At 49.7% G+C, this 15953-nt stretch overlaps 2 protein-coding genes across 14 annotated transcripts in view; one reads left to right on the top strand and one right to left on the bottom strand.

The window, feature by feature from the left end:
• CLUAP1 (clusterin associated protein 1) overlaps window positions 1-5437 on the top strand; it is a 29855-nt gene extending 24418 nt beyond the window's left edge. For 3 of the 6 annotated variants that reach the window (XM_010949808.3, XM_045512722.2, XM_010949810.3), the window contains 3 exons: window positions 1539-1594; window positions 1875-1931; window positions 5154-5437. In XM_010949808.3, coding sequence (XP_010948110.2) covers window positions 1539-1594; window positions 1875-1931; window positions 5154-5303 — 263 coding nt within the window. In that variant the 3' untranslated portion in view covers window positions 5304-5437. Of the gene's footprint in view, window positions 1-1538; window positions 1595-1874; window positions 1932-5002; window positions 5078-5153 lie in introns of all 6 variants that reach the window. The other 3 variants (XM_010949809.3, XM_010949811.3, XM_045512721.2) reach the window with 2 other exon arrangements.
• A 779-nt stretch (window positions 5438-6216) lies between these two features.
• NLRC3 (NLR family CARD domain containing 3) overlaps window positions 6217-15953 on the bottom strand; it is a 35270-nt gene continuing 25533 nt past the window's right edge. For 3 of the 8 annotated variants that reach the window (XM_074346408.1, XM_074346406.1, XM_074346409.1), the window contains 9 exons: window positions 15851-15934; window positions 15238-15321; window positions 14545-14628; window positions 13979-14062; window positions 11788-11871; window positions 11278-11361; window positions 10556-10639; window positions 10157-10240; window positions 6217-9839 (listed from right to left, as the gene is read on the bottom strand). In XM_074346408.1, coding sequence (XP_074202509.1) covers window positions 9749-9839; window positions 10157-10240; window positions 10556-10639; window positions 11278-11361; window positions 11788-11871; window positions 13979-14062; window positions 14545-14628; window positions 15238-15321; window positions 15851-15934 — 763 coding nt within the window. In that variant the 3' untranslated portion in view covers window positions 6217-9748. Of the gene's footprint in view, window positions 9840-10156; window positions 10241-10555; window positions 10640-11277; window positions 14140-14544; window positions 14629-15237; window positions 15322-15850; window positions 15935-15953 lie in introns of those variants that run through there. The other 5 variants (XM_074346407.1, XR_012500387.1, XR_012500386.1 and 2 more) reach the window with 5 other exon arrangements.

Below are 15953 nucleotides of genomic sequence, written 5' to 3'. Positions count from 1 at the left end.
ACACACACATGCACACATTCAATCAGACATGGACACAAAGGTCACCTGAAACATTTTTTAACCTAAATGGGACCAGACTGTGTATGGTTCTGCACCTGTCTTTTTAAAGTATTATTAAATATATACTGAAACTCTTCCCATGTTAGTAAAGTATAAATCTGCTTCATTCTTTCTGACAGCTTCATGGTATCCCATAGTATGGCTGTACCCATAATTTATTTGGGCATTCTATGTTGATAGCTATTTAAGTATTTCCACGTTTTCCCTTATACATACGTCTTTCTGCATATCTGCACAAGTGATTCTTTAGCTTGTATCATTAAAAGTGGAATTCTTAGGTCAAAGGTTATATAAATTTTTATTTTGATACATACTACTAAATTACCCTATATTTGCCTTTAAAACATTTCTTACCTACCACCTGTTAATTTTGGGGGCACAGCTGCATTGTTATGTACTTGATACTTGTAAGTGGTGAATCATCTTCATCATGTTCTATTAACTTCTCTTGTTAGCTGCTTTTTCTTATCTAGGCTCAGCTACTTTTATTTACTGCATTTCTTTTTTTCATAGGATAATTAGATGCTCTGATTTCCTTTCTCCTCCTTTAATCTTTAACAGCTTCATGACATAAATGGATGCTACAGGTTATGACTCCCATTCCATCGATGGGAGCCAAGGCTCTGAGAAGTGTGGGATTGGCTCAGTAGAACCTCGTAGGGGCACTGGGGCTCCTCAGTCCTCCTGCTGACCCCTCAGACTGCAGAAGTAAGATCACAGGGTTCGCTTCTAAAGACGATAAATCAGTTCTTCAAACAACACAGGAGCTGCATTTTATCTGACCAGGGGAGAGTTTCTGTAAACCACTGTCGGTGCTCCTCTCCCGGCCTGCCCTGAGTGAGCTCCTCCGAGCTGCCCTCACGGCCTTTCTCCCAAGGCCTGGCCCTGGCATCACAGTGGCCCTTTCTCAGCCTTCGGGTGTAGGTGCAGCTCTCCGCCTCCATCCAGGAAGGACGGCCCCTGACTTTTGGCAGAAGTCACATCGAGACAGCATTGCCTTCCAGAGGAGGGGTGGGGAATCACTTAGATAAGATGGTGTTTTGAAAGGTGAGCTAGTGTGATACTTTTTTTTTTTTTTTTTTTTTACTTTTTGAAGCTGAGGCCTAGATCCAAGCCCAAGCGGCATCGGTCCATAAAGGGAGAATGTATTCCTTTATTCAACAGATAGCACATCTGTTCATGCATGTACACTAGTGATGGGGTTCAGTGATGCTCCCTAAAACACGTACAGGATGCATGTTTATTTTTCTGATTTATGTTCTGTGCTTGTAGCTTGTTGCCCTTTTCCTCTTTGTCAGAGTGAAATACAGAAAATTGATGACCTTTTTTGACAGTTCTGATCAGTTGGATGCTACTTAAGTCCACTTTTTAGCATGATTCTCTCTCCCACTTCTCTGAAGGAAATCAGATCGTGAATGCTATTCTCCTGCCTTGTTTTACAGGGTTTCATAATCTCTTCACACTTTTGTTCTCCTCAGGAAGACCCAGCAAGCGCGTCGTGGGCACAATGCAAGGTGGAGACTTGGACGACGACGTGAGTCCCCACCCGCTCCCTGGCGGTGCTGTTGTGTCCGGGCCTGGGCCAGCCTCGCGGACTAGGTTGGCCAGGGGGCCTGGCGCATGTCACCAGCCTAGTGCCAGGTGCTGCTTCTCAGCCCGGCCTGTCGCTGGGTTTGTGGCAGAGTTTGGCCTCCCAAGGAGCTGGACTCGTCTTTGCTTGTTGATGGCTCATTTCTTTTCTTTTCTTTTCACATGAACATGCTTGCCCTACTTTTTTTTTTCCTTATTGTTCTTTCCATTCTCGCTTTCCAAAGATGGAAGCAGCACCAGCTCTCTTAGGTAAATGCAAGACTTCCAGCTCCAAGAAGCAGGTTGGTTTTTTCACTTCATCCGTGTGTGTGTGTGTGTGTGTGTGTGTGTGTGTGTGTGTGTGTGTGAGAGAGAGAGAGAGAGCCGCTCAGGGCCAGCAGAGGGGCTTCCCTGAGAGTGACGCCCTGTCTCCCAGGCAAGGAGCCACTCAGAATGGGTTCCACAGTGAGTGGTGGGGTTGCCTAAAGATCCCTGTGCTCCTGAGGAGAAGGGATGAACACTGAGCCAAGAGACAAGAAGGTCCTCAGGCCCTTGAGCTGTAACCTAGGAAACAAGGGGTGCTGCCGAGGGCCGGGGTTCAAGACCAGCCCTCTCTTGAGCTCTGTCCTGGGGAGGGAACATGAAAAGGAGGCCCTCCCGAGACCAGAGCCTCAGAGAGGCCGGGCAAGAGGCTGTGACATCAGGCTGGTACATTAGCATCTTTGAGTGGATAACTGACTGGGAAACCAACCAGATTGGGGAAAAAAGGCGTCCTCACCAGGGTCTGGTTGTTGGGGCTGCACCATTCATCGTTCTGGATCTGCCTTCTTTGTTGAGTCCCTGGTAGGGCCATGAGGCCCAAGAGGTAGAGGGTGACTAGACTGATGAAGGTCACAGACCTCCCATCAGGCTGAATGCCACACGTGTCTGGAGTGTGGCACAAGTGGCTGCCCACAGACAGAGCATGAGCTGTTGTTCTTGTAGAAAAGATCCATTTACTAAGGACAGCAGTATATACTGTTACAGATATTCACAGGAGGGAGAGGTCACTCAGGTTTGCTGGGCAAGAGGCACAGAGGATAGGGCCCTGAATTCAGAGAAGACAGTCTATAGAGGTACAGAAACCACCTCAAAAAATTTTTAATAAAGCGGGGGATGGATGGCTAAATAGTTTCTATCCATCCATCTTACCCATCTGAGACAAAATTAGGGCATGTCTGGTGTGGGCACTCGTGGTGCCTGGAGAGCAGTGTCTGGCCTCCTGCGATGTGCTTGGTCGTTCGTGTAGCTTTCACTTTCCTAGGTGAATGCCTTATCTGGAGCTTAAAATCTTTTCTATGCCTGTTGTCACTTGTTTATTTCAAGAAGGCTGTTTTCCTGCATCCCTCAGGGAGAGGGGCTCGTCCTTCACCTGTCTACTCATTCACTTGACAGGTCCTTGTTGAGTGCCTGTTACGTGCCAGGCACCGTCAAGGGTTAGGGGAGGGCAGCAGTGACCAGAACAAAGCCCCTGCCTTCGTGGGGCTTACATTCTTACAGTCATCAAGCAGATCCATTAGGGGTCATAGTGGTACAAAGGAAAACAAAGCAGGTTCAGGGGACAAGTGACGGGGATGAGGGAGGAGACTGATGTCTTCTGATGGGTCGGGAAGGGTCTCTGATGAGGTGACATTGCAGAGACCCTAATGATAGGAGGGTCGTAGTACTGGGGAAGGGAGTCAAGGCCTGGGGAAGGGAGTCAAGGCCTGGGGAATGTGGCTTCTTCATTTGAGGACCAGAGGCAGCAGCGTGACCGGACTGGAGTGAGCTGAGGCAGAAGCAGTGGGGACCATGCACAGCTTTGCAGGATGTGACGAGGGCTTGCATTCTCTGGGAGCGCAGCAGAAGGGTGCTAGAGAATTTCGAGCCTGGGTTGCTAAGATCTGCCCCACATTTCAGGGGAACGAGCCCAGGTTGCTAAGATCTGCCCTGCATTCCAGGGGAACAGGACGAGATGGGGAGCATTTGCAGGGGTCTGGCTCAGAGGTGAGGGTGGCGGTGGCTTAGCCTGAGGCGGTAGCTACAGAGCATTGAGAAATGGTCAGATTCTGGATGTTTCTAAGTTAACTGTCAGATTTTGTTAATTGTGCATGGGATGTTAGAAATGCCTGGGTTGTGGCTTAATTGACTGAAAGCATGGTTTTCATTTCCTGACATGAGCAGAGCCAGGGGGGTGGGGTGCTTGGAGAGCAGATCAGGAGTCTGGTGTTGGACATTCTAGGTGTGAGCTTCCCGTTAGACACCCACATGCTGGTGTGGGGAAGCCGGCTGAAGTTCAGGTGCGGAGTTGAAGGGTCAGGTTGGGGCTGGAGGTAGAATTTGGGGAGCCATCCATATTCAGGGTAGATGTGATGGCTTGGCGGGAGAGAGTAGAAAGGAAAGAGGAGAGGCCCAAAGCTGGCCCTGTATTACAGAGGTCGGGGGAGGACTCAGCAAGGAGGGGACCGGGAGGACAGAAGAGGGGCCTCCAGGCAAGAAGGAGCATCCTGTGTCTGATGCAGCCAGAGGTCAGGCAGGACAGTGGAGAATTACCCATAGGATTTGAGTCCTTAAATGTTTCTCTCCTGGGGGACCTGGCGGGGTGCCTGCCTGACCAGAGGGTGCTTAGGAGGCAGAGGGGAACAGGCAGGGACGGTATGAGTTCAAAGCTCATTCAAGGACTTTGTGTGAGGCCAACAGAAGAAGCAGAGTAGCTGGAGAGGAAGGTGGGATTGCATTTTAGAGTTTTTTTATTTTGTGGAGTTTTTTTGTTTTTTTTGTTTGTTTGTTTGTTTTGGGGGGAAGGATTAGGTTTATTTACTAATTTAATGGAAGTATTGGGGATTGAATCCAGGACCTTGTGCATGCTAGACACACGCCCCACCACTAAGCTATTACCCCCGCCCCCCGTTTTGTGTTTTTAAGAAGAGGAAAGTTGCAGCATGATGTGTGCTGGTGGGAGCGCTCTCTGTGGAGTGGCCAGCCATCCGTGGGTCACCTGGGATGCAGGACTTGCAGTTTTAAAAGCTACCAAATTGGTTACCCTGATCTAGATGATGAAAGAGAGAGTGTTTCTTTTATTTTGCTTTTTACGCCCATTTCCTGAGTGGCTTTCCACCCTTAGTCTGGCAAAAGCCAAACTAAGCCCCCCTCCCCTGTCTCTCAGCTCCTGCCCTCCTTGCTGTCCACTGATGGGTCTCTGGGCTGCCAAGAGCAAAGCCGCATCCCGCGAGCTTCAGTGCAGCTCCTGAGACGTCCACGGGAAAGCCAGCTGCAGCTCCAGCCTGGTTAGATGATATGTTTCTGTGTGTATTCCGGCCAGCAATAAGTAGACACTGGTCCCATTCTTCTGCAGCCATCTCCTGACTGCTGCTCTGCCAAGCCCTTCCTTCGCATGGGTGTTGCTGGTTATTGAGCTACTAGTGAAAAGGTGAGGTAGGGTCTCTGCTGACATGGATGTAGTAACAGGACGGGCTGCTCAGCTGCACTTGCTGTCTCTCCTGTAGGAGGACTCGGAGGACAGTAAGATTGACGTGGAGGATGACGAGGAAGACGATGACGACCTGGAAGACGAGAGTATTGCTCTGTCCCCAGCTAAGCCCAGTCGGAGAGTCCAGAAACCTGAGCCCCTGGATGAGAGTGACAATGACTTCTGACCTTCTTGCCAAGGGACGCAGGCAGATTAAAACCCTCAGATTTGTAGAAATTAAAGGGTCAGAAGGAAACGTGCATTTTGTTCGATAAGCCAGCTGGACTCATCGTTAATAAAGCAAAAGCCCTCTCTGCTTTAGCCTCCTGTGTGTTTGCTGCACAAGCTTAATGGGAGCTAGAGCAAGCCCCGCAGATGATTTCTCTCTTTTTTTCCTTTTTTTGCCTTACTTGTCTCCTAAAACTTGGGAAACGTGTGTGTTCTTAGTGATTCACATGCACAGGACAAAAGCTTGAGAAATAACAGCCAGCGCTGTGTAGGTCTCGGCTGTTGCTTTCGTCACACGTTTCCTCCCAGAGTCAGCGCGACCTTGGCGTCCAGACCTGGGGCTTGGAACCGGGCGCAGGACTCGTTCTAGGAATAGTCGGGGAGCAGCTGACTATTAATCACATGTACGGTTTGGAACATTTATTTTATATCAGATAGCTTTTTATTCCAGCCTCTGTTTTGTTTGATAGTCTTATTTTCATTCTTCTGCATGTTCACAATACCAAGCTTTAAATGTATTTAACTAACTTAAAGTTTCTGAAAGGAAGTTAGCTAACTTAGATGAAAACCAGCTTTCCTTGAAAATTGGGCAATGGAGAGATGCTCACATTATCCAGACCCCATGTTCTCTCAGAAGACTGACATTCCCCCTTTGTAGAGAGCAAAGTAAGGAAAAACAGTTGGTACAGATTTGTGTTTCTGACTTAAAAAAATACACCAGCACCAGAAGAACTTCTCTCTTGTGAGATGAGAAGGAACAGATAGGTGGGTTCGGTTCGGTTCTGTTTGTTAATATTGAAAGCACAGAGGAATGATAAAGTCAGAAGACATCCAAAGTTCTTTCTCTCTTAATAAATGTACTTAATACCATATTTTATATTATCAAATAAGTTTTATTTGAAAGTAATTTTTTCACCTATAACATATAAATACTTATTCAAGAAAAGTTCATAGGTTAATATAGTACATGTAAATTTTGGGAGACCATGTGGCAATTATTTCCATCATCTTTGCTTTTTTTCTGTCTTGTCTTAAATTTCACATATACAATTACCCCTTTTTTAAGCAGTCAGCATTCAGTTAATTGACTAGTGATCTGAGATGTGACATCTTTGAAACAATAAGCTAAAAGGAAAGTAGGTGTATTGGGAGCCACATTAACCACCTCAGGTGCCATGGCTTTTAAGGCACAAGAGAGTCACTACATCTTCTTGGATGTTATAGCTTTGTTGTACCTGAGTCTGACCTTATGTTTTGAAAAACAAAAAAATGTGTATTTCGGTTTTCCTTCTGTGATGCTTTCTCCTAATGGGCATTAACATGGGAGCCCAACCCAAGCCCCAGATGACAACACATCCACAGGTAGGGGCAGGAGCTGCAGCGGGCAATTCATTGTTTCACCTGCTTCTTGTCATCCTTCATCCCTCATTAACTGACTTTGTGCAGAGTCTTGCATGGTCTGACATTTCTATACTTGAGCAGCGTCTGTCAACAAAGGAGCCTCAAGTAGCGATCATAGTTATTAATGTGTTTCTGTCGCTCTCACAGATCCAGGAGTCAGGTATATGCACGTGCCTTGTGACTTGTGCCATTTGGTTTTGGTCAAGCAGCAGAGCAGATTTGGGCCCCAAAGGAGATCGTGTGATTAGGTCAGTGGAAAACTAGCATTTAGATCATTGCTGATAGTTTCTTGGGTTTTGTTTGTGTGTTTGTTTTACTGTGTAACTAAAGGGAGAGAGGAAGGGAGGAGGGGAGAGAGTAATTGATAAAGCAGTTTGGATTTATCTGCTACGCAGTTAACCATTTGGTTGAAGCTGCTATTTAAGGTAAGAAGGCAAAGTTTATTTCACGCTTTTTTACACCTGAATTTCTATAGCGGCTATTATAGATATGGCTCAGAGCAGTTTCCTCAACTTGGGCATCGGGTAGAGTACTCAGAATACTGAGGCATTGCCTCAGAAGTTGGGCCAAAGTAGCCCTAGGCTAAAGGATGGCTGATCCTGGCTAGCAAAATTTAAAAACAAATTTTGAAAGGATCCAACTGTTTCTAAGTAATTGTGTCCCAGAATAAAGCTCAAGAATGTTTTAAGTACTGTAAAGATAGTCAACATCCAAGAAGATAAAATTCCCAATGTCTGGTGTCAAAGTGAAATGTACAAGGCATGATGAGGAAAGTCAAGAAACAGACCAAGAAATGACCCAGAGATGACAGAGAAGGTAGGGAAGGACATTCAAACATTCATAACTATATTCCATATAGTTGGATGGTGAAGCATGAGCATGTTGAGAGATACAGAAGATATAAAGTCTCAAACAGTACTTACAGAGATTAAAAAAAAAAAGGGGGGGGGAATTATGCAAGCCGAGATTAAGAGCAGATTAGACATTGCAAAAGAAAACATTACTGTCCCTGAAGACACAGCAATAGAAATTGTCCAAAATGAAGAACAATAAAAGACCCCTCAAAATCCTGTTGTGTTGGTTATCAATTTATTGCCTCTGTTCAAATTCACCTTTTGGCCTGCCCTGCAATAATGGAGCTTTTCCTTGTCAGTAGCTCTTCTTTGCCACCCAGCAAGGTGTTAAACCTTGTCAGTACGGTGCTGGAGAGACTTTGGAGCAGGAAGGAAGGAGCTTTCCTTCCCATTCTAGTGTGGCTTGCTTTTGAAATCCCTGGAGAGCACATTTTTTGTCCACTGCTTTGGCCCCTGAGGTTTCTCCAGTGAGGTCCTTACAAGGCACTGCTTTCTCCAGCATTTGGCTACTGCAGCTCTTGTCTGTCAGGTTCTCAACTCAGAAACAGTGCAAACCAGAAGATGGTATAACAACATCTTGAAAGCACTGAAAGAAAAAACTCACCCTGGAATTCTATACCCAGCAAAAATGTCTTTCAAAACCAGTAATCCAATAAAGACTACATAAGACCTACGTTTAAATGTCCCCAATTTCCAAATAATGTTCTTTATAGCTGATTTTTTCCCATCTCCTCTAGGATCCAATCGAAAGATCTTAAGTTGTTATGACTCTGTAATAGCTTTCATTTAAAACAGTCCGCAGCTTTTTGTATTTTTTTCATGACACTGGCATTTTTTAAGAGGTCAGGCTTTTTGTTCTGTGTGTGTGTATGTATGTGTGTTTTGTTTTGTTTTCCAGAATGGCCCTCTGTTTGGATTCTGTCTGTTCCTTCATTGTTAGATTCAGGTAAACATTTTTGGCAAGAATAATACAGCAGTGATGTTCCTTCAGTGCCTCACTTTGGGGGCACGTGACATCTATTTGTCCCATTATTGGTGATGTTAATTTTAATCACTAAGGCAGTATTTGCAAAGATGTCCCCATCTTTGAGGAACCTCCATAAATACCTCTCTGTGGTGATGCTTTGAGACTGTGTGGATATCTTTAAAAGACTTTTCATCCATGGTTTTATCATTCAATGGTAGTTCTTGCCCAAATACTCAATTTTTAAGAAACAATTGGAACAATAGTTTCTGTTCAAATTTAAAAGTGGTAATTACTTTATAATTTTCATGTAAGCATTTTCCTTGGTTATGTAGTTGATGAGAGCCATGACATCCATTTGGAATCTCGTTCCTTTCAACACAGACAGACACCTGAGGGCATTTATGCCACGTGGAAGCTCAACTTACCTACCTTCATGGGGAAGCTGTAGCCATAGTAGTGGTTTTGGAGCCTAACATAGAATGACATTATCAAGGTATCGACGTTTAATGTGACTCCAGATAACATGGCAGACATAATCCATGTCTTTGAGAGATTTTGAAATAGATAAAAGATGGCAAAAACTTTGGAGACATTTTTTTGGTCTCTGTCACCAGAATCCTATAATTAAAGCCTTCATTCCTCTTTGAAAGTTTTTCATAATTTTTCCATATAACTCTTAAGGATCATACTCCTAAAACCTTTTCTTCTTGAGAAAAGAAAGAGGTCCCCTCTGTCACCGATGCCAAATTGATACTCTTAATCGGCTTAAAGATGGCAGCTCATTTCAGAGTTGGGGGTGGTTTTAACCAGCGCAGTGGAAGAGGGCAGTCATGATACAGAAAGGGACACGTGAAGTCCTCAGGATATAAATAAGCTCAGACTGGCTTCTTACTTGCTGAGCTTTGAGGCCTGTGTCCCTGAGTCCCTTGGCGGGACACCCTCCCTTCTCTATGCTACAGCAGAGTGTCCGTCTCTCCCTTGCCCAGACTGACCCAGGACCAGGAGAGGTCCTCATGTCCTCCTCTGGCAGCACCTTCAGGCCTCCTTGCAGGGGACCAGCTCCCTTGCGGGTCAGCATCATTCCCAGACCACCGGAAGGTACCCTGGAAAATGGTTTTTTCCTTTGAAAGCTTCCAGCCATGTCCCTTCCTGTTCTGCTGCCTGGTCCACCAGGAACCGGTCTCACATTTCAACAGTGCACGAGGGAGCATTTGTCTTGATAGCCTCTGTGATCATCCTGGCACCAGACTCCCCAATGTGGTTTCCCTGGAGACTAGAAGAGAAGGATTTGGATGGGGCTTGAGAAACTGGTCGAAGGGCTGGAGGCCTGAGGATGCTCATCAGTAAAGAGCAGATGGTCACTAGGTAAAGTGCAGAACCCCATGCAAAACCTTCGTGCTTCCAGGATCCCTCATATGGACGAGGCTCAGAAGGGCTCTGTCTTACACTATGTTCCCTTGCAGAGCTGCCGAGGGGCCCAGGAGCCAGCTGGCTCTGAGAACTAAGCTGAAGGCAGGGCCTGTCCTGGCAGCGGTTCTAAGGGCGAGTGAGGACAGCAGGAAAGGGCAGGTGCAACTGAGCCCCACTCACTTGATGTGCTGGAGCCCGTGGTTTCCAGACAGTGCAGTGGCAACACATATCGCCCCATCCATCCCCAAGGAATTCTCTTGAAGACTAGGCAGAGAAAAGATGGAGAAACGACAGTGAGCCATTCAGGACAGATTTGTCCACAGGCACCATAGCCAGAGCGAGGTGCCATTTAACCCCGAGACCCGCACCTACAGGTAGCCAGGTTTTCTCATCCGGGTGCCATAGAGGACCAAAAATGCAGAAATGAACAAACCCATCCACAGTACAGACTGCAGTCAGCAGTACGGTGTGAGCTGTCTGTATTTGGAAGGAAGAAGCTACAGAGGAAATCGGGAGCATCTTATCCCAGAAGAGAAGCCTGGTGCTCTGCGCCACAGGTAGGTGTGTACAACCACTCACTTGAGCCTTCGGAGACTTGAGTTGACCTTCAGAGCATTTGCCAAGGCTTTGGCTCCAGCCACTCCGATGGCGTTTCCTCTTAAGCTGTTGGGAAAGACAGGAACCCTAAGGCACAGTGACAGCTGAGAGGTGAACGTGGTACCTCTTCAGGGGAACATGGGCTGCCTGGTAGAGGCAGCATGGACTGAGCAACCACACAGGGTGAGGTTGCCCTGTCCTCACTCCCAGGCACAGAATGGAGATCAGGCCTGGGGAGGGGGGACACAAGGAAGGCTGAGGTTTACTAGAGCCCTCATCCTCCACTTTCATTGCAAAGAGAGATCTGGGCTGAGACCAGAGGGACACTCCATCCAGGGGTACCCGTGTGCTCGGAATCACAGAACCACAGGAGCCATGATGACCTGGACACGTCTGAGAGCCCCTCAGAGCTGGAGGACCCCTAGGAATTAGGATCTTCTCGCAACCTGAGATCGGTGACCCCTAAACAGGGCCTGGGGACACAAGCAGCCTGGGCAAGGCCAAGGAGAGGAGGACCAACAAGAGTGACTCCCAGGAAAAGGGGTGCAGTGGGGCTGGGGAGCTGGGGCCTGCTTGATCCACATGAAGATATTTAAATGATTTGTGAGTTCCCATGTACATTTTTTTCCCCATATCTATTTGTTTTGAATCAACAGCTTGTTTTTGAGGGGCAAAAGGCTGTAGCTGGAGACTGGAATACTTACTCGAGAATCTCCAAGGTTCTGTTCACCGCCAGGGCCTCCCCGAGCGCCTGGGCCCCCAGGGCACCAATGGAGGCCACCTGGAGACTGTAGGAGGAGATGCGGTCAACTCGGACAGGCAGGGCCTCTCTAGCCCTCACACCTGCCCCAGGCCCAGCTCCAGCCAAATCCATGCTTCGTTTCCACCACTTCTTGTTTTAGGTCCAAAAGTGGCAAAGCAACACTGAAAATTGTTGGCCCGTGGATGCAAGGAGCATTGCATCTCCTGCCTACAGTCTGGTGCCAGGCAGAGATCTGCGTGCTACAGATACAGAGGGTAGAGGTGGTCTCCTGGAGGGTTTGCAGGGGACACTCCCCAAGCCCCTAGTTCTTACTTTCTAGATGTCTGATGTCCCAGTTGCTAATACTAGGAGAATCAAACACACCTTCTTTGAGTGGGAAGCAAAATTGATGTTAAGTGTGAAAGGATGGTGAAGGCCGGCTTCCTGGGCTGCCGTGCGCATCAGGACTTACTAGAGAGCAGTGAGGGCCGTGTTTGCCTTCAGCGCACTGGCCACCGCAGAGGCGCCTTCGTCCCCGATGGCGTTCTCCTGTAAACTGAACACAGAGCCTGACCCCTGGGCACACGGGACACAGGGCCAGCACTCTAGCACGACACGCTGAGCTTGGACCTTGTAGATTTAAGTCAGACCACACACGCCCTAGTAGATCATACTCCCAGGGTCACCCTGGGGACAGGTGTACCGCAGCAGCCCCCTGGCCTCCTAGTTAATGTGCGGAGGGGTCTGGGGTCTGCACAAGTCTGCACCAGAGACAAACCAGAAAAGGGACACATGGAACTACTGTCAACGAGAGTTTGGACAAAAGTGTGCTTTTCAAAGGCAATCAGAAATTCAAAGCCCTCCATCCCTGGGCCGTTCTTGCTGGTCAGTGTTTTACTTTTTTTTTCCTTCCACACTGGAGGAAAGTAGCAGGCACTGGAGCAGTAAGTGATTAAGAGTTCAATTCAAGTGGACATTGTTTAAGGGAGCAGTTTGCATTGATAATTTTAACATTTAAGTGTGGTAGGTCCTAGCAAGTCTGGCTCCACCCTCTTGGAACTCAGGTGGGGGACGGGGTATTAATGGGCAGTCGCCAACTGCAGGCTGTGGGGAGGACCCTGTGGCGTCTCCCTCCCCAGTGTGGTCACAGAGGCTGCCCAGCAGAAATAGGTCTAAACCAAAACCCGAAGGCGAGAGATAGGGGAGGCCCTCAGGAACCCAAAGAAATGGAGCTGAGTCGCTGGAATGAGGAATGAGTGTGAGGAGGTGCAAAGAAAGCAGATCTTTGGTGGCCTTGGAAGCCACGCTAAGGGTTGGACTTCCCTCTGCAGGCACCAGGCAGCCACTTAAATAGCTTATGCAGGATGGGGACAGACTTATGTTTGGGAAACATCTGTGACCAGCAGTATGAGAGGATGGACTGGATGTGGAGACAGCTGCAGTGATACAGGTGAGTGATGCTAGTGGCCTGGACAGTGGCCGTGGGGTGGGACGGGAGAAGATGGGAGGGGTGTTGGGAGGAGAACCAACCAGACCTGGGAGTGAGTTGCACATGGAAAGTGAGAACGAAGGCGATGTTTCTGGAGCGCACGGTTGGTTGCTGGATGCATTCACAAGGTGGGGAACCAAGAAGCAGACTTGTGGGGGAGCTGATTCAGTCAATTTGAAGTCCACCAGCGGGATGGGTGGAGTGGGCAGTGAATACGTGGGTCTGGAGCTCAGGAGAGAGGTCTGGGATACAGCACCAGGACTTTGAAAGGAATTGGAGCCCTGGGTGAAGGAAAGCTTCTAGAAAAGAGGCATCATTCAGGGGAAGATGGCCTAGGATAGAGCCCTGAGGAATACCATGTTCAAACAGAAGAACCAGCCAGAGAGGGGATATCTTGGTTCGTGTGTGTGTGTGTGTATAAAAAATATAGAATTTTATATATATAAAATATAAAATTTAAAAAAAGCAGATAAGGCTCAAAGGTTAAACACAGAGTTACCATCTGACCCAGCAGTTCCGCTCCCAGGTGGACACACAAGAACTGAAGGCATACGTCCACACAGAAGCCTGTACATGAATGATCATGGGAGCATTATTCACAACAGCCAAAAGTGGAAACAACCCAAATGTCCATCAACAGATGAATGGATAAACAAAATGTCTGTCCAGGCAATAGAATATTATTCAGTCATAAAAAGGAGTGAAGTACTGATACATGCTACAATGTGGATGAACCTCGAAAATATACGAGATGGAAGACAGGCATCAAGCAAGATCGCGTATTGTATGACTTCATTTGTGTGAAATGTCCAGAATAGGCAAATCCACAGGGACAAACACTAGTAGACTAGTGTCTGCCCAGGGAGGCTGGGGGAAGATGGGGAGTGACTGATAATGGGTATAAGGTTTCTTTCGGGGTGATTGAAAGGTTCTAAAATTGATTGCAGAGATGGTCACACAGCTCTGAATTTACTAGAAACCAGTGAATTGTACACTCAATAAAGCTATTATTTAAAAAAAACAAACAAAAAAAAACAGCTGATGAGTTAAAAATGTGCCTGCTGGCCTTAGAGCAGAGGAGGCTGTATGCTGAGGGCACGAGCCCTGCCCCTGGCGGGCACCGAGGTTTCAGATCCCCCTGCCCTCTCGCAGCCCCTGGGGAGGCCCCACTTACTCGAGGCTGGTCAGGCTCGTGTTGAGCTGTAGTGCTTGTCCCAGGGCCTTGGCGGCGCTGGCCTGGATGAAGTTCCATTGCAGGCTGGGCAGACACAGACACGTGTCAGCATGTGACCCTCTCTGGTCAGAGCCCAGGAGGCCCAGGAGGCCCAGGAGGCCCTGGGAGAGTGACAGAGGGGAGTGGGGTCCCTGAGGGATGGGGCCCTGGCCAAAACAGGCAGAACTCCTGCAGCCCTCAGGCTTGGTCCCGAGGGGTCAGTGTGCACTCTGGCTAGGAGAGGGCGCACGGACAGGCTCAGGTAGATCCCAAGTGGTCCCTGCAGGAAGCACGTGACAGGCCGAGGCACAGCGTGGGCACCCACCTCCCACCTCCCACCACCGTCCTCTCGGTGGGTCGGGCCAGGGAAGCAGAGTGGAGGGGCAGGGCACGGTCTACCGAGGCCCCAGAGACCACGTTGTGGGTGGGACCCCAAAGCCGGACTCGGGCTCCTGCATGCCCAGGTTTGAGTGTGACCCCGCAGCTCTGCCAGCACACAGGGCGGGGTAGGGGCGCCGCAGACTCACTGAAGGGCCGTGAGGGCGCGGTTTTCTCTCACTGCCACCGCGATGGCCTGAGCGCCCTGGTCGTGGAGGAGGTTGGCTGTCAGGCTGGGAGGGGGATGACGGGGACAAGTGAGCAAGGAGCCGGCCACGCAGCCCCTGTCCTTGCTCACTGGGGAAGCCAGACCACCCCCCGCCCCCTGGCCCCCGGCCCAGACGGCGTCTGTCTGCTGGGATTGCCCGGCTCACACTCCTGGAGCACTTTCACGTGCCGGGCGCTGTCTCCGGCACGTGCCCTGGACTATTGAACTGAATCCTGACGACCTCACAGGGCAGGGGACAGGCTCTGCTCAGTAAGGTTCCGTGACAGGTCACCTGCCTGGGGACTCACTCTCGACCCCTGTGCTGCGCTGTCCCTCCTGACCAAGCCCCTCTCATAGGCTCATACGTCGCGGGGGGCGGGGGGGCTAGGGCAGGGAGATTGTCGCCACCCACTTCATCCCCTTATAATTTATGACATGAGAGAGGGGGACCTGGGTCAGGGCAACCATCAGACACCAAGCCTCCGGCTGCTCCCTCCCAGCCAGGCCCTTCTCCAGCCTCGTACAGGGGCCGGGGCACCGAGGCTCTGCCTGCTGGCTCCCGGCTCTGGTGGCTGAGGCCTGGGTGGCACAGAGGAGCCTTAGGAAGCGCAGCCTGCACCCCTCCCCAACGTACTCCAGGCTCTTCAGGGTGCTGTTGGCGCAGAGAGCGCGAGCCAGGTCCTGGGCGCCCTCGGAGCTGATGGAGTTTTCTCGAAGGCTGAGGAAAGAGAGGACCCTGAGCTACTGACCGGACAGGTGAAGCCTCTGGGGAAGACAAGCCCAGGTGTTCAGGCCGTTAGAACCCAGGAGCCACACGTGGGACCGGGGCTGAGGTTTGAAGAGGCTGCGCCAGGGAGCCCAGCTCCAGCGGCTTGCCAGCCTGGTGTCCCCCTCTGGGACTGTCAGCAGTAGGTCAGACGGTCCAGGAGGAAGAGGGTAAGACGACGGAACCTCAGAGGTGCGAGGGGTGGGCAGGCATGCTTGGGTGCCTAGAGGCTCGCCTGTAGGAAGGGGGCAGCGGGACCGGCCAGCTGACGGCCCCCGCCACCCCCTGCCTCGCCTGCCAGCAGGAAGAGTGCAGGATGCCAGGCTCCAGGGCCGAGCTGCCAACCATAGGTCTTCCCCCAACAAGTCCGCGGGGGATGTGTGGGCTTCTCAGCACCAGCCTTTCCTTCCAAGTCCCAGCATCCCTTCAGGCTCCCTGGCCAAAGGAATGTCCGTGGATGGAGAGGGAAGCAGGGACTTACTTGAGGCTGAGGAGGGTCTGGTTGGCGCAGAGGGCCCCCATCAGCGCCGCCACTCCCGAGTCACTGATGGAATTGCTCTGCAGGCTGCAGACAGAGGACAGGG

The sequence above is a fragment of the Camelus bactrianus genome, chromosome 18 (genome assembly GCF_048773025.1).
Source record: "Camelus bactrianus isolate YW-2024 breed Bactrian camel chromosome 18, ASM4877302v1, whole genome shotgun sequence".
NCBI lineage: Eukaryota > Metazoa > Chordata > Mammalia > Artiodactyla > Camelidae > Camelus > Camelus bactrianus.
The sequence above is the reverse complement of the archived record's forward strand: the minus strand, read 5'-3'. Positions and strand labels throughout refer to the sequence as shown.